This window comes from Microcaecilia unicolor, chromosome 3, assembly GCF_901765095.1.
Source record: "Microcaecilia unicolor chromosome 3, aMicUni1.1, whole genome shotgun sequence".
NCBI classification, from domain to species: Eukaryota; Metazoa; Chordata; class Amphibia; order Gymnophiona; family Siphonopidae; genus Microcaecilia; species Microcaecilia unicolor.
The window spans coordinates 191,099,549-191,120,493 of record NC_044033.1 but is presented as its reverse complement, the minus strand read 5'-3'; the positions used below and the strand labels follow the sequence as shown (position 1 = coordinate 191,120,493).

The 20,945-nt window shown below is 42.8% G+C and overlaps 1 protein-coding gene across 1 annotated transcript in view; it reads left to right on the top strand.

Annotated features, from left to right (window-relative positions):
• Positions 1–778: 778 nt before the first annotated feature.
• Positions 779–20,945, top strand: part of TMBIM6 (transmembrane BAX inhibitor motif containing 6) — a 45,813-nt gene continuing 25,646 nt past the window's right edge. The window contains exons 1-4 of the mRNA XM_030196845.1: positions 779–890; positions 18,279–18,382; positions 18,942–19,050; positions 20,198–20,318. Coding sequence (XP_030052705.1) covers positions 18,327–18,382; positions 18,942–19,050; positions 20,198–20,318 — 286 coding nt within the window. The 5' untranslated portion in view covers positions 779–890; positions 18,279–18,326. The remainder of the gene's footprint in view (positions 891–18,278; positions 18,383–18,941; positions 19,051–20,197; positions 20,319–20,945) is intronic.

Below are 20,945 nucleotides of genomic sequence, written 5' to 3'. Positions count from 1 at the left end.
CCTTTGTGGCCAATTCTTTTTAGCTTCTTTTTAACCATTTTTATAATTTTATCGTAGTAGCTGGTACAGTAGGTTTTGTAAGTGACTTTACTCCAGTTATCAGCTAAAATTTGACATGTTATGGTCACTGTTTCCCAGTGGACCCAACACTATTACCTCTATTTTTCTTTTCTTCATGTTTAATTGTGAAGCACTGCGTACCACTGGTAGTGCTATAGAAATGATTTATAGTAGTAGTAGTACTATGCCTGCATTCCACTAAGGACTGGATCTAAAATAGCTCCCACTCTTGTTGGTTCTTGGACCAATTGCTCCAAGAAGCAGTCATTTATTATGCCTAAGAATTTACCTCCCTGATGTAACATTTATCTAGTCAATATTGGATAACTGAAATCACCCATTAATATATTAGCCACAAATTACATCCACATTTTCGTAGGTTCCTTTAACAGATGTGACTGCTTTTGCTGTCACCCTCTCTACATAGTCATAGAATAATTCTCTGACGTCTTGCATAATTCTGTGAAATCGGAGTGGTGGATGTCACCAACAGCTCAAACTACAACGGGCCGTTGCGAGGCCTCCGCCTTCCCCGCCCAGACTGCAGACGGCAGGGAGCTGAGACGGTAGAGGACGTTGGTGATTGGTGCAGGAGCTACTGTGACTGATGGTGATGTGAAACAATGGGTGCCAAAGAGCGACCAGTGAACGATCCTCCTGACCAATCAGCTGGGAGGCTGCGGGAGGGGCGGGATGTGAGGAGGAGGTGGGGAGGATGGGTGATAGGTTATTGTGAGGTCTGAAAGGGGAAGCTGGACGTTGGCCCGTAGCGTAGGGACGACGGGGTACAGAAAAGACGAAAAGGAGGACGGAGGTGAAGTGAGCGGCAGGTAAGGACGGGTGAGCGGGCGGAGGCTGGTGGTCCGGGTGCGTGGTGGAAGGGAGGAGCGGGCTGTGGCAGGACTGCGGACGGTGGAGTAGCGCGCCTAGGCGCTGAGGCCTTTACTCCTGGGATACGCAGTACCGAGCGAGCGAAGTGTGTTGCCGAGAGCTGTGATGTAGGTGCCCTAATGTTACACAGGTAGACGTATACACAAGAAGACCACGAAGAATGTGTACAATTCTAAACGCGTGTGACTTATCCGTGTATTCCGTTGATTGTTGTATAAATGCCATAGGAGTACGGCTAGTGTTCTCTCTGGCACTTAAACGTATAGAGACGTAGTCACACTGATATATGTGCAGATACCCATGCATATATTTGTACACTTACAGCTTGACAAGGGCCCTGCGTGCGATGACGCGTGCAGGTGCACCGACTCCTACAGGCCGTGACGTACATGTATGTACGTCACATATGTATGTCAGGAAACGGGGGAACAGACTCTCTTCAGAGAGATTTTGTATAACCGAAAATGAAATGGAAACTAGCTTCACGTTTTGACTTACTGAATGGTGTATATCTCTTTCTGTGTTTGTTTGTTTCTTTTTTTCTTTTTTTTTTTCTTGGCCTGTTGCATTTTATACTTAAACTCAATTTGAACTAACTTTTGTTGGCGCTGTGCTTGCTATGAGTCTTCATTCACAGTTACCTGGCGCATATTTCCCCTCCTACTCTAGTTCATTTAGTGATGGACCTTAATCGGGGGTGGGGGGGGGGGCCATGCACCATATTCTTAAGGGCCCAATCGTGGGCCCAAAATGCAGCCACTAGGTATTGCTGTTGTGCAATAACCGAGACACCCTCCCCCAGAGGCAGTGAATGATGAAAACTCTTGAAACGAAAAGGTAAAAGACTGATCCCGCAGGCTTTTTTTTTTTTTTACACAGTCCCACTCTTGAAATGTGAAAAGTAAAGCAGGAGTGAAAACAGACTCTAGGAAAATGCCTAGGAGTGAGATGGAGACTACTCCCTCCTGGCAAGTTTGTTTCTCTTAAAAAAAAAAAAAAAAAAATATATATATATATATTCTTTTTTTGCGTTGTCTTCCTTTCCAGCCCTTCTCCCCCAAGTTGTTCCCCCTCCTACTACAGCTGCACCACTTTATGACCCAGGCACCAAATTTTATTTTTTGGATGACTTGATACCCAAGTGTCTTGTACTACAGAATTTTTCTCTTTGGTTCAAGAAAAAGCACGAAACGTTAACTGGTAGATATTAAAATTGTCTACTTCATTTGTCCACAACATTGCCAATGGAACTATGGAGTAGTTGCTGTGTACTGAATTGTAATATTATCCCTTTCCTAATGCGGGTTGCACTTGGACTTTTAACTGTCTCTTGTTTGTGCTGGATAATTCTGTGATTGCTGTCGCTTTCCTGAGTAAAATCTAGGTGGGTAGAGGGTGCAATCTGAGGAGTACTACATTAAGGTTTCTCCAGGAATGGACAATAGGGATAAAGTATATACACTTGAATTCCTTTGTATGCTTTTGATTTTATCATAATGTCTTAGTTATATGTTCATTGTTTTAGTCTTGTACAGACTGCTGCAGTGTGTGGTGGGGGGGATAGGGAGTGCAGTTAGTAAAATGACAAGGCACCTGATCAGCATAAGAGTTCACATGCTTTTCTGGGTGATTTGGTTTAATATTTGCTTTCTGTAGTTTAGCCTGAGTCTGTGTGTGTAATTTCATATTCGAGTGATCATTAAATCAAACTTGTATTCTCTTTTTCTTTTGAAATGCAGGTTTTCAAAATAGATTCAGCTTCTGTAATCTTCTATGTAGTTCCTATCCTGCTATAGCATTTTCATCGGTCTCCATGTCCTTTCTCCTGAAGAAACCCCACAACCTACCCTTACACAATACACCATAGAGAGTCACTAACACAGTGTCTAGACAAACAACCATTGCTTCTCTTTCTTTCTGTAGATTTGTTGTTAATCTGTGGCATGTTTGAAGGACAAAGAACTACTTCAGATCAGATGAAGGGCAAATCCATGAACTTGCCCTCTCAGGAGAAGAGGCTGTGTGGGGGTTTTTTTTTGTTTATTTTTTTGCCAGGCAGGTTCTCTACAGTGGAAATGCTAGCTCCACTTAGTCCCACAGATCAATCCAGAAACTTGCAGGTTATGTCCATCTCTATCAGCAGGTGGTAGATGAATGGAGGAGTGGCCTAGTGGTTAGAGCACCGGTCTTGCAATCAATCCAGAGGTGGCCGGTTCAAATCCCACTGCTGCTCCTTGTGATCTTGGGCAAGTCACTTAACCCTCCATTGCCTCAGGTACAAACTTAGATTGTGAGCCCTCCTGGGACACAGAAATATCCAGTGTACCTGAATGTAACTCACCTTGAGCTACTACTGAAAAAGGTGTGAGCAAAATCTAAATTAAGAAATAACCCGCAAGTTTCTGGATTGATCTGTTAGGTCTAGAGGAATATCAGGTAAGAACTAATTTTCCCTTGATTTTTAGTACTGTCTAGTGAGAAGAGGATATTTTCTGTAAATAATATCCTGCTTGCTGTAAGCTTTAATTGGGACAATGGAAGAGCCTTGTTGTCATATGGATCATAGATGTCTACTATCAGAAAAGGATAGTACTACTAAGTGCTGATTTGTGGATGACAGCAGCATTTCCTGTAAGCTCAGTTTTCAGGTTTACTTTGAGTGTGTTTGGTTTTTATTGCGTTGACTTTCAGTTTGTGCTCAAGCCAGGGCAGATCTGATTAAATATCTAATCAGAGTAGATACTTTGTCATCCATGTTGGACCTGTCCCAGACAAGTGGGTTATGCTCCTGCTTACACTGGGATTGGTAACATGGAATGTTGCTGCTATTTGGGTTTCTGCCAGGTACGTACGACCTGGATTGGCCACTGTTGGAAGCAGGATACTGGGCTAAATTAACCATTGGTCTGCCCCACGTTGGCTATTATGTTCTTAATATCAGCAGAAAGTGACAGAAGTAAAGCTTAAAACTGACCACTTGTTTTGTAAGGGTTTGATGTAGCTTTTGCAGTGGCGTTCCGAGGGGCGCTGACACCCGGGGTGGATCGGCGATGCGCCCCCCCCCTCCGTGCAGCGTGACCCCCCCCCCCCCGGTGAAGGGACACCTCCACCTCGGCGAAAACCCCCCCTGGGTGCACGCCGCTGGGGGGGGGGGGGTGCCGCGCGCCGGTCAGCATCGTTGGTTTCCATGCTCCCTCTGCCCCGGAACAGGTTATTTCCTGTTCCGGGGCAGAGGGAGCATGGAAACCAATGACGCTGACCGCCGGCGCATGGCGTGCACCCGGGGCGGACCGCCCCCACGCCCCCCCCCTCCTTGGTACGCCACTGAGCTTTTGAGTTTCTTGCTGTCTCCAGCATGCCAGCAGATAGCACAGACACATGTGGAAAAGTGCAACATTTAAGGTACAGAACTAGTTCTGGGTCACAAGAGCTTTTGTCCATTTTGCAGAGTAGAACATAACTTGAGTCCAAGGGGCGTCCAGGTGGCAGTGTAGTGATAGCTGTTTTCTATGCAGAAATATTGAACTTTAGGGCATGCCCAAAAAGCATGAAAAATGAAGTAGGTGGTTGTTTGCATTTTTGACAGAGGAGTGTCGATTCCACCCATATTGAATAGTTGTGTTTTGAGAAGGGCATTATATAGCACCCTAAATTGACATTCTCGGACTTCTGCTGCTATTGTCAAAGCTGAGATTTGAGCAACAAATCTACCAATATTTAAAGACTGGTGATCTCGGTAAATCAGCCCCCCATTTGTCTGAGAGTGCAGATGTATCTGTAGAAAGAGTGCCCAAATTGCCTTAAGGAGTACCAAGCCAGACAAACTCTCTATCCTTCAGAGCCAAAAAGAGGTCAGATGAAATCTGTGATGGCCGGAGAGTGCGGTTTGTTCTAGAACAGAAATATGATGCAATTGATGATAAGCACATACATTCTGCTGCAATCCAGAGGTGGCCAGTTCAAATCCCACTGCTGCTCCTTGTGATCTTGGGCAAGGCACTTAACCCTCTATTGCCTCAGGTACAAACTTAGATTGTGAGCCCTCCTGGGACAGAGAAATATCCAGTGTACCTGAATATAGCTCACTTTGAGCTACTACTGAAAAAGGTGTGATTAAAATCTAAATAAATAACTGATTTAGCGAACCCCCCCCCCCCCCCCAAGGATTTTAAAGGTAACAAAGAACCTTTCAGCTGTAGTACATGCTCCAAACAGGAAATCCCGTAACTGTCCCACCTTCTAAAGTTCCCATTCTCGACCCCAGGTGGAAACTCTGCATTTCCCCAAATAGGTAAAAGAGCTGAGGTTTGAGGAGATAAAACCCCAACATCTTGTAAGGTCCTGCCATCATTGTTGGATAGAAGTTAACAAAATGCTGCCCCACAACCAAGAGGGGCGTGCTTTCCTAGATACCTGTATTAATAAGGAATTAAAATGCTAGTGTGTGAAGAGCTCTCTCGACCTGTATTTCTTGTCTAGAAATCAATTCCCCCCCCCCCCCCCCCCAGATGCTGAGCTAGGCAGGTTTGATTATACTTACACAAATCTGGTAACCCTAAACCTCCTAGGTGCCAGTTATCCAACAGCATTTCTATTGGGATTTTCGATTTCCTATCACCCCAGCAAAAATGGGAAAGGTGGTGGTGGAGACTACGGATGTTCTTCCTCAAAAGTTTAAAGGGAAGCATTTGCAAAGTGTATAACAATCTAGGAAACGCCACCATATTACTACTACGTGCTGCCAGCCCTTCAGGGTGTCCACAGTGGAGTCATGCAAATGGGGAAATATTAAGGCAACATAAATCCAATGTTTTCATGGGTAATTGAATTCCCAAATAGCTAATGGTATGCAAAAATTTAATGCATGTTGAGCATTGGGAAATAGAGGGGAGGGGTCATGCCCAGCACAAGACCTATGTATCCTTGTGCTGCTGCTGCGGCTCCTTCCTGCACTTGTGTGACTGAAGAGACCTGTGGTGTCTGTCCTGTCTCTAATGTAGGTCTATTCTGCTTTACGTTCCTCTTTTGCAAGCTTTACATCTAGTGTTGGCAGTGCTGATTATTATTGCCTGCTGGGGTTCCCAGTATCATAATGTATCTTGCAGTTCTTTACTCTTGTCCATCTTTTTGACTCTGTAAACCTGCATGAAGGCTGCAATCACTGATCACTTTTAGTATTCTAATATTTGTTGCCAAGATCTATAGTTAAACTGCAGTCAACCTCCATGAATGTATTTTAATAAAGCCTTTTCTAGCTGCTGTGAATATTTGAATACTATAATTGGATATTTATATTGCTTTGAATTCGGATTTATAATGCTCCTGGGTGGCTGACCACTGTATTATGCTTCCTGCTGCGAGGTAATATACATGACACATTTAATAGAGACAGTATGCAAAAGCAGAGGCTGCCAAAGAAGATATAAAAGTTTTATTCATTGTTAATCAAAGGCTAGTGGAAGGTATTATAATGGTAGACCATTTACAGACCATATTGAATGTGAATAAATTAAATTTCTTTTGTTTCCAAATCTCTAGTGTAGGAGGAGGAGAGAGGTGTCGGGATAGTGTCTTCTCCAGTCTAACGCCAGCTCTGAGCTGGCTTAGAGGTTATAGAGGTAGGAGCACCCTTGTGAGGTGTGCACTTCTCTGAGCATTGGAGATGAATATAGAAGGACCTCCTCGGCATGCATTTGCATGCTTATTGCGCTGTGAGCCGGCGAGCTCGTTAGTTCACATGCTTATCGGCTCTTGGCATTCGGTGCTAGCAAATGCAGGCGCTAGAGGCCACTAGCGTCGAGGATGCTTCTGAGCATCGGGGCCAAGTAATTGGTGGGGATTAGTGAGATGAACCAATAGAACACCTGCAGATGCAGAAATTTTTAATCTGAGGTGGTAAATATTACCCTCATAATGTCGGGGTTGGCCAAAACATCTCTAATAAGGGAATCCAATGCTAAAATGAACAACCAAGGAGACCAGGGACATCCTTGGCATGTACCTCAATGAATCACGAAAGGCTGAAAAAAAATCCCCCATTAATCCGTATAATAGCCCTGGGATCCAATTATAGAACACGCACTGCATCCGGAAAAAAAACCCTTCAGTTCCATAAACCATCAAAACATGAAAAAGAAAATTCCAGTAAACTTGGTCAAATGCCTTCTTGGTATCAAAACGTATTAAAAGAGAAGTCAAACCGTGCTGCTGTACCACCTGAATGAAGGCCAAAATCTTTCTAATAGTCTTAGCAGCAGTTATACCTTGATCAAAGCCCACCTGAGATCTCTCCACCAAAGAAGGCAGAACCTGAGCCAGACAATTGGCTAATATTTTACCAAACAATTTTGTTTCATAATTCAATAAAGAGATGGGCCTATAACAATTCAGAGAGAAGGGAGCCCTATTTGGCTTCAACAGCACTACCATCTGCCCTGTTTTCAAGGATTCAGGTAAAGTGTTATGAGTAACCATATAATTAAAGGAAGGGTGACGAAAATGATAAAGGGAATGGAACGATTTCCCTATGAGGAAAGGCTGAGAAGGTTAGGGCTCTTCAGCTTGGAGAAAAGGCGTCTGAGGGGTGATATGATAGAAGTCTACAAGATAATGAGCGGATTAGAGCAGACAGATGTGAAGCATTTGTTTACACTTTCAAACAACAACAAAACCAGGGGACACAAGATGAAGCTAGAATATGGTAGATTTAAAACAAATAGGAAGTTTTTCTTTACGCAGCGTGTAGTTAGAATCTGGAACTCGTTGCCGGAGAATGTAGTGACAGCAGCTGGCCCTACGGAATTTAAAGGGGGGTTGGACAGATGATTCCTGAGGGAAAAGTCCATTGAACATTATTAATTTTTTTTTTTTGGGGGGGGGGGGGGGTTGCCGGGTTCTTGAAGCCTGGATTGGCCGCTGTCAGAGACAGGATGCTGGGCTTGATGGACCCTTAGTCTTTTCCCAGTATGGCGGTGCTTATGAACTTATGTACTAAAAAGATTCAACATTGGCGACCTAATTTGGTCATGAAAGATCATATAAAATTCAGCCCCGAACCTGGCCAGGTGCTCTATTGAGCACACTGTCCCGAATAGCCAAAATCAACTCATCCTCTGTGATAGGAGCATTTGAGAGTGTTCCCTGCCATGAAGAGACTTGGGGTAGATGGATGGTTCTTTATATGTTGATAATGCGCTCAAGGTATCCTCAGCCAGCAAAGCATACATATTTTCATAAAATGTTTAATAATATATTTAAACTCTGAATCTAATGCTGTTTTCTGTCCAGTGCCATTGGCCAACTGTAGGATCCTTGTAGGGCCACATTTAGTACGAATCAAATGAGATGCCAACTTGCCACAATTATTGCCATAGAGAAATAGTTTGTATTTATAATAAATGAAAGATTTAATAGCCCGTTGATGTAACAACGGATTCAGTGCTGCTCAGGAGGCTAATGGGGACATTTTGGCACTGGCTGATTTCTGGATACCCAGAGTAATGCTATTGTGATTTGCTTGTTTTTCAAGGCGTAAAATTTTTCTCTATCATTCTCTTACAGCATATGCTATTATTGCACCCCTGAGCACAGCTTTAGCCATGTCCCAAAAAAGAATTGGTTGAGATGGTCTGCATCGTGTAACTTATAATTGCATTTTCCATCAGAAAATACTGGAAAGATTGAGCCCAATATAATTCAGTAGGGAATTTCTATTGATATGTAGAATAGTCTAGAGGAGAATGGTCTATATGGCATCTCGGATCATTCTTTGATTGGATTTCATTGGACCTGTGTCCAATGTGACCAGTATTAAAAAAAAAAAAAAGGATCTTAAAACCAAGATGTAGTCGATTATTGACTGAGTGGAGTGTACCCTGGATAAATGGGTATAGTCCTTTTTCCCCCTGTGTGAAACAAGTGCCAAGAATCAGCTAGATCCAGAGTATTGCAGAGCAAGGGGGGTGGCCTCTAGATAGACAAACCTGCAAGTCTCCCTTTGGGTGAGATCTATCCAAGATTAGGTCATTAAACCATGTTAAACATAAGGTAGCAAAATATTAAACAATCTAGGGAAAAAAATCTTTATAGCGAGTATTTGGTGCATATATATATAATATAAAACCAGTCACTTTGGCCAAGACAAAGCGATCCTTGCGGCCCTGAATAACTGAATGTATCATATCCAAAGATTTTCTAAACAGCATAAGAACCCCAGCTTTCCTCTGAGAGGCAGGAGACTCCACAAGGGAGCCCACCCACAATTTCTGGAACTTATGTTCAGCTGAGGAGAGTGGGTCTCTTGCAACATTATATATACAAAAGAGCAAGCTATTTGTAAATTCAGTGATTTTTAATTTAAAAATAAATTTGAATATGTGGAGGAAAAACTTCAGTTGTCAGTGCTTTTATAGTTGAATAACTTTTTATAAGACTACTGATATTTTATTGTCATTAGTCTAAAAAAAAAAACTCCACCTCCCTTAATTTTTCACTTTGTAGTTGGAGTCTCTTGCAGCATTGTAGTAGTCACTTGGCATCTATGTCAGCATTGCAAAATCTTCTGTCATTTAATAGTAGAGGTTCCTCCCCACCCCCCTACATTTCAGGAGGATTCAATCATTGTGCGCATATAAAAACACAAGGAAGAATTCTGAACCATATGGAGTGAGAGGGCCCTCCCAGCCAGTGGCCACTCAGGCCATGAAACGGGGCTAAAAAAAATATCCAGTATACTCATACCACCAGAGCCTATATAATGTGTCATATCAAACAAAAAAAAAACAAACATAAAAAAAACAAATTGAAAAACCCACTAAAGGTTATGATAGAGCAAAAAAAAAGCTGACAAGGAAAACAAAAGAACAAGAACGACTCCCCCCCCCCCCCCATCCCTCCCCTTCCCCCCTGTAAAGGAATAATCGAACAGTCATACCATTTAAGGACAGGGATCTATGTGAAAAACAACCCCTCCCAGCCAACTTCCTCCTTGAAAGATACAAAACCATCCAACTGTCAGCCCTACCTGAAAAAGGGAAGCACAGATCGGCAACACACTACAGAACAATGCACATTGCATGTGTGATAAGCCCAAAAAGAGAGAGATGAAAAATAAAAACAAACAGATATTGAGGAGCCAAATGAATACAAACGGATATCGAGGAGCCAAATGAATAGTTTGTACATCCATTAAAAAAAAAAGGACAGGAATGACTATTCCATAAAATCCAAGATCTAATTAACATGAGTTTGATCCATATCTGTTGGGTATTTTTCAAGGCAGCTTCATAGAAAAAGAAAAATCAGCAAAATCAGCACAAGAGAAAAATGGTACAGGGAAAATGACTATTTATTTCCCAAGATGATGAGTTTAGGATCTTAGGAAGCTCTACAATACAATTGTGTAGCTAGGATCCATTTTCAGCAGTGCCCGCTTGGTTCCTGTAGATGTTCTGCAAACTGGAGAGCCTCAGCAGCCTGAAGAAAAAAAAATATGTGTTGAACCTGCAGTTTACCTGGGTATAATAAGGTGGAAGGCACCCTTTTCTGGTGTAGGAAAATGCAATGCTGGAACAGGTCCTTCTGGTGGGTTGCTAGCGTCACAGAGAAATCTTGAAAACATAACACATTATTTTCTTAAGTTAGTGGATACTCTGTTCTCATGGTGTGGAGAATGTCCTGCTTAGGAACATAATTCAGCACTTTCAAGATGACTGTGTGAGGGTGTTTGGTTTAGCCACAATCTATGCACCTGCTTAACTCTCAGCCCGCCGTAGTTGGCAGTTTTAATTCTTGTGATAACTATTTCTTACGTAACCCCTGTAGTTCTGAGACTAATTGATTCAGGAATACCAATCAGATGAAGATTACACTGTCAGAGCGGTTCTCTAAATCATCCACCTTTTCTTCCAGCTTGTCCAATTTGTTTTGCAATCTAATTTGTTGGGCTTCTTGATGCTGAACATCGTCTTCAATGTCGGATAAACACTGTTGATAGTGTGCAGAATCATTGTCAATTGCTCCATCCATGTATCGACAGGGCACAATTTGTGGTTTCTCCCAGAGTTGTAATTCAGTAGAGGAGGGCAGGACTGCCTTTAACCTCTGCTACTATTTCAGCGACCTATGCAGAGCTGGTAGAGGTGGGCCTAGCTTCTTCCTCATCTGGCTTCACTGGTCTCTGCACAGTCCCTCTCCTTTTGTGGAATTTTTGAAGTCACCCCTGCAGGTAAGAATCAAATTTGCACATATCTGAAGACTAGGCACCTTCACAAAGCGTTATACTTTCCCCATGTGGAAAAGTGTTGACGGAGGAGGTTGATTTGCTGCTGAAGGGTGTTGTAAAAGCAACATTGCTAGATTAAAAAAAAAAAGTTTTGAAGGAAGCAAAAACTGTTATTTGCTATGTTTAGTGAAAGCTGGTGCTTATCTCTGGAGATAAGCTGCATGGAATCTGTCTACTTTTTAGGAACCTGCCAGTACTTGTAATTGGTTTGATCGCTGTTGGAAACAAAATACTGGGGTTGATGGACTATTGGTCTCGCCAAAAATGGCAGTTCTCAAGTCCTGAGAATCCTCATCGGCCTGGAGAAAAAAAACCCCTTCTTGGGCAGCTATGAGACCTTGGTGAAGTTTTGAAAAAAAGTCAATTCTGTCCTCCCTTGAACGGCACAAAGGCTTTCCCAGAGCTGATATGATTCAGGACTCTGTAGGGGGCTAAGGTATGTATCTTCCCGTGTCTCTGGGTCCTTGCTATTGTTCATTGGCAGCCATGAAGAAGACTCATGAAAACTGTCCCCAGTGATCCTCTGCCTTCTTATTTCAAGATCTTACAAATTCCCTACATTCTGTAGTGACCAGGAGCCTTTCAAGGTTATGGCACTAATTCAACTGTGACTGTTACTGAAGGATTCTAAACTAGATGCACTCATTTTGAATTATATCTTAAATTTGCCGTTTGCTATAATACTTGAGAGAACTGTATTGCTGCTGCTGCTGCTTGCTTCCTTTCTGGAGAAGACTAGTGATCTGCACTCATTGGGGTCTGGATTTCTGGCTCTTCATACTGTAGTACTGAACTGACTCTTGTGGGCTGTGTTCAGATTGTGATGTTAGTCATATGGCTCTAATTTCTTCTTGTATATTGTTTGCCATCAACCAGTCCAAGCAGGATAGGATGTTGGACTTGAACGTACAGCTCTGCACTGGTTTAATTCTTATCTTGATAATCGGACCTCTGTGGTATACTGGGAGCACTTTTACTTGTTACAGAGTACAAGACAAGCATGAGCACGTTTTACTTGTAACAAAGTATAATCTGAGCCATTTTTAAGTACTTTTAACTGTTACAAGTAAAAAGCTGAAGTACTAAATTTTCCTCCCCCCTCCTCCTTTTCACAGGGCTCTGACATCTTCCCTCCTGCTTTCCCTCAATGGGGTCCTTTAAAATTTGCCTTCAGTCTGCTGCAGCAGTTAAGGTGTCTTGCCATTTTCCCTTTCCTCACTCCGTGTGCCTAGCAGTAGCATTACTCTCCCTCCCCTCATGCAGTCCTTAAAACTTGCCTTCCCTTCTGTAGCTGTCAGCCACAGCCATTAACACAGACAGCCTCTGGCAGACTATGAGGTTGCAGAAGTGAAGACCTGCAAAACTCCAGCAGACTATGGGGCCTTCTCTCTGCCATGTTCCCCCCCCCCCCCCCCCCCCATGGGTGGGACGCAGCAGAGAGAAGGGGCCATGGTCTGCTGGAGGTTGCCTGTTCACTGCTGGGACCTCGCAGTCTGCCTGAGGTTGTTTGCATCAACCGCTGCGGCTCTGTCCTTACCCTGCTGGAGAGTGGAGACTATCTATCTTGATCTTCAGTTCCTCAATATTGCAGCTTTGCATTGGACAGAAAAACAAAGCTTTGAGCAGGCAGTTTATAGGTGGGCCCTTCTCCCCTGCCTTGTTTCCTGCTGCTCAAGAGTTGGGATCCTCTGCTACAGCTGCAGCTTCCCTTAGCTCCATCTGTCTCTACACCAGCCAAGGTTTAAAAAAAAGTTTTATTTGTAATGCTGGTGGGCTGAAGGGAGGGGGAGATGCCATCATGAGACTATGGGGGAGGGCAGGGTTGATGCTGGGGTACAAAGGAGAAATGGGGGGTTTAGGGAAGGGCAGAGGCCCCCAGTAGAAAAAGGAAAATGCTGTTTATCATTTGTGTTGGTGTTGTTTTTTTTTTATATGCTTAATTATATACAAATATGTTAATTTATTGTGTTCACTGCTGTGATGCAACTGCCATTAGCAGTATATCGTCTCTCTATATAAAAGGCACCACCAACGTTCTATGAAGCCTCCAGCCGGAAGTGTGAAGGGGGAGAGAGATCCGGTTTCCCTCTCTCTGTAACACAAACAGTGAAGGAAAACACAGCAAAGCACCAAATCAAATCGCTCTCTCTGTAACAGTGAAGGACTCAGAGGGGGGAGGGGAGACAGGGCAGGGACACACACACTCCCACATGCACGCAGAAGAAAACCTTGCTAGCCCCCGTGTCATTTGCATCAGAAACGGGGCTTTTTTTACTAGTATTTAATAAACACATTTTGTAGCCTCTTTACTTTACTCAAAAGTATAATACTGACTGGGAGAGAGATTTTCAACCCTTTTGACATCTATTATGAGGTGCCTCAGGGTTCCATGCTGATGCCGACTCGTTTTAATATCTTTCTTGAGCTGCTTCCTGAGCTTCTCCAGTCCTCTGGTTTCGTGTTATTTTTATACACAGACAGCATTAAGTTGCTGGTTTCTTTTGATACCTAGACTGAGCTATATCACAAATATTGTGGAAAATAATACAAAAAAGATAAATGCAAGTTGAACCCTAATAAAACAGAGGCTATTGCCTTCTTGTGGGAACCTTTTTCTCCTCTCACAAGGGTGCCATATCTCCTTGGTAGGCTTGCTTTTCTGAAGAAGGCTATGAACTGTAAGACAGTTTTATACCTATTCTGCATGCTGTCTTAGATTCTAATTTTTTCAACTTGTATTTTCTATTTCTTTACATTTTTTTAGGGCTGCATTTCAGTTTAAAATATGTAATTGCGATTAATCGCATGATTAAAGAGACATTTTTTTTTTTTTTTTGGGGGGGGGGGGTTCTTCCCCCACTGTATCTCCTTGTGACTCAGGGCAATGGAAGGTTAAGTGACTTTCCCAGTCACGAGATGCAATGGGGGACAAAATAAATCAATAACATAAATGCAGCCCCTGCTCCTTGGTAATCCAATAACATTGAAATTCCATAGAGATCTTAGGGATTTAGTCGCCTAAAGTTTGACCAACAGATTTTTGACTTGGTGAATAAATCGTTTACCTTACAAATTTTCTGTTTGACTTGGAATATTCTTGATTCAAAATCTCTTCAGGACTTGGGCTCTCTGCACTTAGTATTGTGGCTGGAGAATGACATAGGGACAAAGTTTGTATCTGTCCCCATCCCCGCAGGCTCTGTCCTCGTTTGCAGAAGCCTCAAACGCTTATGATTTAATATTTAAATCTTATTAAAGTATAAAAAGGAACACTATGCTGTGCAACTATTTATAAATCACAAATGTAAAACAATATGAGTAACTATAATAACCCCCCACCCCAACAATAACTGACTTCTACTACCCCAAGGAACCCTAATCTCCCTGTTAAAATGTCCAGGGGTGCAAAATACAACCCGTTCTGTATGCTCTAGTGGGGGAGAAATATGCCCTATAAAGCACTTTTATGTTTTTCTTATTCTGTGGATGAGTAAGTCATCGACAATCTCAGGATGCAGTCTAGCTCTCTTTGTCTCACAGGCCTTCCTGCAATAGAAGATGTCCTCTCAGAAGATGTGCTGGTAGCAGGAATGTACAGAATCCCCCATGCAAAGTTTGCCAGTTGTGGTCAGCATGTTTTTCTTTTTCCAAAAAATAAAAATATTGTCTCAGTTCATTAACAGGCTTCAAAGTAGAGAATGACATGGAGACAAAGTTCATCCCCATTCCCACAGGCTTTGTCCCCATCCCTGCCCTGACCCTTCAGGATCTGTCCCCGCCTGGGCTGTGTCCCTCCATTCCGATGATTACTGCAGGTTTCCATCCCTCTGTCATTCTCTAGTTGTGGCTCTTTCTGTGGAATGCCTTGCTACTTGAGGATAGATAGGAAACCTTAACTAAGAAAAATGTAAAACTGGCTTGAAAAGTTATTTAGATTAGCCTTTGAGGTTTTAGGTGGCACCCTACAGTCTTGGATGTTTTGCTGGAGTTTTGATCTATGTAGGTAGATTGGCGTTAATGGAGTGTATCTTGTGTAAGTGTTAGAATTCTGTACTGTCTGTCAATCTTTTCATTTATGAACGATGTAGGTATTCTATGTGGCTTGCATAAAGGAATCCACTGTCTTGCCTTGTGTTTCTGATGTTGGGGATCAGAGCATGATGAGAAGACTAGAACCTTTGCCCAGTCTATACATCGATTTTTTTTGCAGTTGTTTGATCTTGTGTGCATCTGTTCCATTAGCATAAAAGTATCCTGGGGCAATCTAGAAGTATGCATGCCTTTTCTATAACTAATTATAGGCTGTGATTACTAAGCGGTTTTCTTACAGACATTGAATGGGAGAAACCCTAACCTAGGCCATATCTCTACTTGGGTATTACTAGATGACGGTTTGATATCCTGTTAGCAAACAGTCACCTGTAATCTGAATTTTCTTTTTAATATACTTCCAGAAACCGTGTCCCCTATGGGTGGTTGGGCAGACCCTCAGTGAAAGATGTCATCACATTTCAAAAGATTTATATTGCCTGGACTGGTTTTTATGGGCCCAGCCTGGGTACCAAATGACTTTTCTGCCCCACCATGCTGCAATCTAATGGTATAATGTGACTTCTGGGACCCCCATGCCTCCTAAACCTGTAGGAGCTCTCTTGGCCATTTTCTTTTGTTCTAAACAAGTATCTTAAGGAAACTAGAGGATGTGTTAGTAAACGTATAGGAGCCTAGACAGCTTGTGTATTTTTGGTTACAACTGTGTAACCTGCCCCCCACCCCTCCCCAAACCTGTGAAAAGCATATATTTTAACTAAATGGCTCTTACTCCTGAAGAAATTCTCTGTAGCTGCACACTGCAGAATTCTGTACTTTCAGCCTTCTTTCCATCCTTCCCAGCAGCAATGAAGAGGAAGCGGTGCCCTGGTCTCCTCCTCATCTTCTGCTACCTTGACCCCATCAGGTCTTTAAACAACACAGCTGTACAGAGGCCCGTATGGTTACAACAATCAGGCCCAGGACAATAAACAGCCCAATGTTCAGCCATTCACTACCACCTCTTGCAGCACCATCAGAAGGGAGGGAGTGGAGGAGAGGAGGTGGCTGGGGAAAGGTAGATGATAGCATATATGCTAGAGACAGGAGAGACCTTACTGGGAGTTAAGGGGGGGGGGGGGGGTTAGTGAACGCTGAGGGGTAGAGAGAGAGAGAATCATGGAAGGCAGAGAACGTGAACAGAGGGGGTGGGGCAGGAGGAGCAAAATGGTTACTATTCACTCTGAAAATGGGGCAGAGAAAGCTGAGGGCTGAACTTAACTTGCTATCCCTTCCCCTCCCCTTGCCCTGGTAAGAGAGCTGGAGAAGGTGGAACCTGAGGTGGGAAACTAACTGCAATGGAGGAGTTTGGGGAAAGAATTGGCCTTTTATGAAGGAATTCTGCACAAGAAGGTTAGAGAGTCTGTAGAATTTTGCAGAGAAATTTTTTAAAAACTTTGTTTTTTTGCATAGTTCCTCCCAGGGTTAAGTTATCCATATTTAGCCAAAAGTATTTTGGGAGTATATTTGCCTCTAGTTTTTAAAACACTTGGACCTGCTAAGCGTTAACATTGAACAAACAAAACAAAAAACCCTGAACATAAGGGAATCCCCTTTTTATTGGACTAGACACTTTTTTGACCAGCTTTCAGAGGTCAAACCTCCTTCAGATCAAAACAGTAGGGTCATAGGGTGACAATATCAGAATGTATAAGTGAACTGTAAAAGCATTACATAATAATTCCTTTATGGACCCAGCATGCATTTCTGGTGATTTACTGAAAATAACTGTAAATCCTGATAGTTAACACCTGTGGTAGGCAGGGGACAGAAGTAAAATATGACTTAAAGAATGCCATTAGCACAGTGTGCAGTGATATGGGCCAAATGGAATGGCCTCAGATGGGGTTTCACTGGTGTTTGATACCTCTTAATACTGATTCTTCACCCTTCACTTAGGTCTTGAGCTGATGGAGGGCAGATGCGCTTCTTCCAGCTCCTGCTCTGTCTTTGTTTCATGTGGAGAGTTAGTAGTTCTGACCCCAGTGCTTCTATCCTGGCTCATGATATTTTGCACACAGTGCATTGCTGGGCTTTCTGCCGAAAACACTTTCTAGTTGGTACTTTGAACTCATTATGAATGTACAGTCTGACTGCCTGTTTTCGAAAGGCCTTTTACTTTGCTTTTTTTTTTTTTTTTTTAAATAGTAATCGGCCTAGAACTAGCAATTCTTTAAATTTTATTTTTTCTAAGTCCTGTTTGGGGATGTCATTACAGAGCATAATGAAAGCTTAAAGGTGTGACTCTTTTAAGATGCAGGCCGCTGCCTGCCCAGAGGGAGTTTCTGCTCAGTTCTCGGCAGGTATGAGAGACTGTTGCTTCTCCTCGTAAGAGGCTGCAATAATTGCACCATCTAGATCAAGAGGGCCCAGAGCGGCATTACCAGAGCACTTGGGACAGATGTCTGAAGACTGAGCAGTGTCACACACTTCAGTAGCTCTAGCAAGCAAAGGAGAAACTAGGGTTGTGAGGAAACAAGTGTCTGTGTTGGTAAAGCCAGAATTCGAGAGGAGCCTTTTTCCTGTGCTATTCCTCACACCTTTAAAGAGGGTCCCAGACATCAGTCTTCTAATGCTTCCTGTGAGATGTGAAAATGAACTTGAGTTCTACAAGGTTACATTTGCAGGAGCGACTCTGATGACTTTGGACATGGATACTAATTCTTAAGACAAAAGTTTTCTTGAAATTGTGGCTTTGCTACCTCTGTTCTTTCCTGGCTGGTCAATTTCTGGGAGATCCTGTGAGGGTTAGACTGGTGGGATTTACACATCTCGGATTCCGTTACTGAGCAAACAGGTAAATTAATGCACCTAGGAAACTGGTTTTTTTTTTTTTTTCATGCCCAGTTTCTGAGGAAGGGAAGGGGTGGCAAGAGGTATAATCCTGTGCTTTATTATACTAAATGTGGTTTCTAAGACTTTTTTTTTCTCCCCTCCTCTTTCTTTTTCTTGCCAGCTTATAAATTCTCACATTGTGCTGGACAGTCTCGGTGATTTCTTCAACATGAATGTCTTCGATCGGAACATTAACTTTGATGCCCTATTCAAATTCTCTCAAATGTGAGTTTTTCTTGTCTTTGTTTCAGATGTAGGGAGGGCAGGGAAGCAGTGTCATAATGATTCATTCCTTTATACTGTGTCTGCAGCTGGGCATTGTACACCCTGTCCTTTACATGCATAAATCTGTACAATATCCAGCACTCAAGATGACATTTGCTCCATGAAGCTTACAGTATTAAAATTCCCACCCCCCCACCCCTTGGGTCACTTGAAGTTTTGTAATCTCTATTCTGAGCTGTCTTCGCTCAGTGAAATGTAGTGACGTTCATGGGGTATGGGGATTTGCATTTATATTATAGCACCAAGAAGGGATGAGAGTGAGAGGTGATAAGGATAAGTATGAGAAAGGAGAAGAAAGTTACTTGTTCAGCACCAGCAGTGAGCGTGGAAGCCAGACACAGTGGCACTGTCATGTGCTTGAACATGGCGCTATATCATAGCAGTGTGATGCTACCATACACTGTTGTAATGACTTTTCTACCGCATACCACATAGTTGGGGTGTGGCGGTTACTAAGTAACTAATCTAATTTTCCCCCTTCTTTTTTTCATTACCATAGTTCTGCTTCCACCCAGCAACACCTGAAAAAGGTCTATGCCAGTTTTGCACTCTGTATGTTTGTGGCTGCTGTTGGTGCTTATGCAAATGTCGTTCTCCATCTTCTCCAGGTAAGAGTGCTGTATAGTTCTGGCCTTATTTCCAACCACTGTCCACCAGAGGCGAAATAAACTAAAACGGTTCTTTCAGATTGGCCTCTATCCATGTTAACTGTGTACCGTTTAATATACCGTATTTTTCAGACTATAAGACGCACCGGACCATAAGACACACCTAGGTTTTAGAGGAGGGAAATAGGAAAAAAAAATTTTTTTCAAACTATAAGACACACTTTTTCCCTCTAAAGCCTAGCTGCGTTTTATGGTCCGGTGCATCTTGTCCGAATGCAGGGCCCCCAATCTCTCGGTTTTCCAGGGCCCTCCCTCTGTTTTCCAAGGTCCCCCCTCCCTCCCTCGCTCCGTAATTCCATTTTGCAAGGTCCCTCCCTCCCTCGCTCCGTTTTGCAAGGTCCCCCCTCGCTCCCTCCAAATTTTAAAAGTTTTACCTGGTCGGGGCAGCAAAAAGATGCACGCTGGGCGCGTCAGTCTTCCGTTCTGACGTCTCTCTCTGCTGTGGTCCCGCCCCTTGAGGGCGGGACTAGAGCTGAGAGAGACGTCAGAACGGAAGACTGACGTGCCCAGCATGCACCTTTTTGCTGCTGCTGCTGCCGCAACCACAACCAGGTAAAACTTTTAAAATTTGGAGGGAGGGGGGACCTTGCAAAATGAAGCGAGGGAGGGACCTTGCAAAACGGAATTACGGTGCTTTTAAAACTACATTCGGACTATAAGACGCACCCCCCCATTTTCCTCCCAAATTTGGGGGGGAAAAGTGCGTCTTATAGTCCGAAAAATACGGTACTCTGTCCCGGTTCTATTAACTTGGCTTTTTTGAAAGGCACACCCAATAGGGCATCAAACAGTGAAATAGTGCTGTAAGAGGTGCACATAGGGATAGGAAAAATTATGAACTTTAAGAAAATAGCTTACTTACCGGTACTTGTTTGCTTAAGTGTTAAGAATAAGAACATGTTTTTCTTTAATGTACAAGATCACTCAAATGCAGGGATAGGAAAATAAAAACTGGGGAGATGGTGTGGGGATGGTAGCAGTATGATGGGGTGGTTATGGAAAATAATTGGCTGGAGATGGATCCAAACTGAATGGGGATGAGTAGGGATGGGGACTTCTGTAACCTTTTCATTATGTTCCCCCTCAGGCTGGCTTCCTGTCTTTTGCGGGCTCACTAGGAATGATGTTTTGGCTGCTGTTCACTCCCCATAGCCAGGAGACAGAGAAGAAGAGACTTTCTATTTTGGCTGGCTTTGCGTTTTTCACAGGTATATTACAATCTACTTGTGTGTGAATTAAATTGTTGATACATTTTTTAAAAAGAAGGAATAATTTGTAGTTTCTGGTAATGTCTGTTCTGTGTGGTTTATTGATTCCAAATTTGATTGTAAGATTGAGTATTGTTTGAGTACTTATAATTGAATATTATTTTTTGTTCTTGTAATTCGGTGTTTTTTATTGTTGGATCCTGTAGAGTTCGCCCAGTCCTTGAATTTAGCTATTTAAAAAAAAAAAAAAGGCAAATGTGGATCAAACGCTTCTTCCCTGCTGAAGCTCAGCAATAACAGAGATGTCTAGATAAAGAATGTAGCAACTCTTAAAGACTAAGGCCCAGATGCACCAAATGTTTTTCATCGTTAAATGAGCCCTTAAGGAAGAATTTCCGATCCTTTCCATGCACTAAAGCCTATTTTTCGACGGTAGTAGCAGCTAACGAAAACGGAATGGAGATGAGCAATTAGTGTGAAAACCCCATTGAAACGACATGCACTAACCTTTTCCGATTGCCTTTACGCAGGAAAAAGGCAGGAAAACTAACGAGAGGTCTGGACCTCTCGTTAGGACAGCTCTGTGCCAGGAAAAAGTGTTAAGTGAAAAAATAAACAAACTTTGAG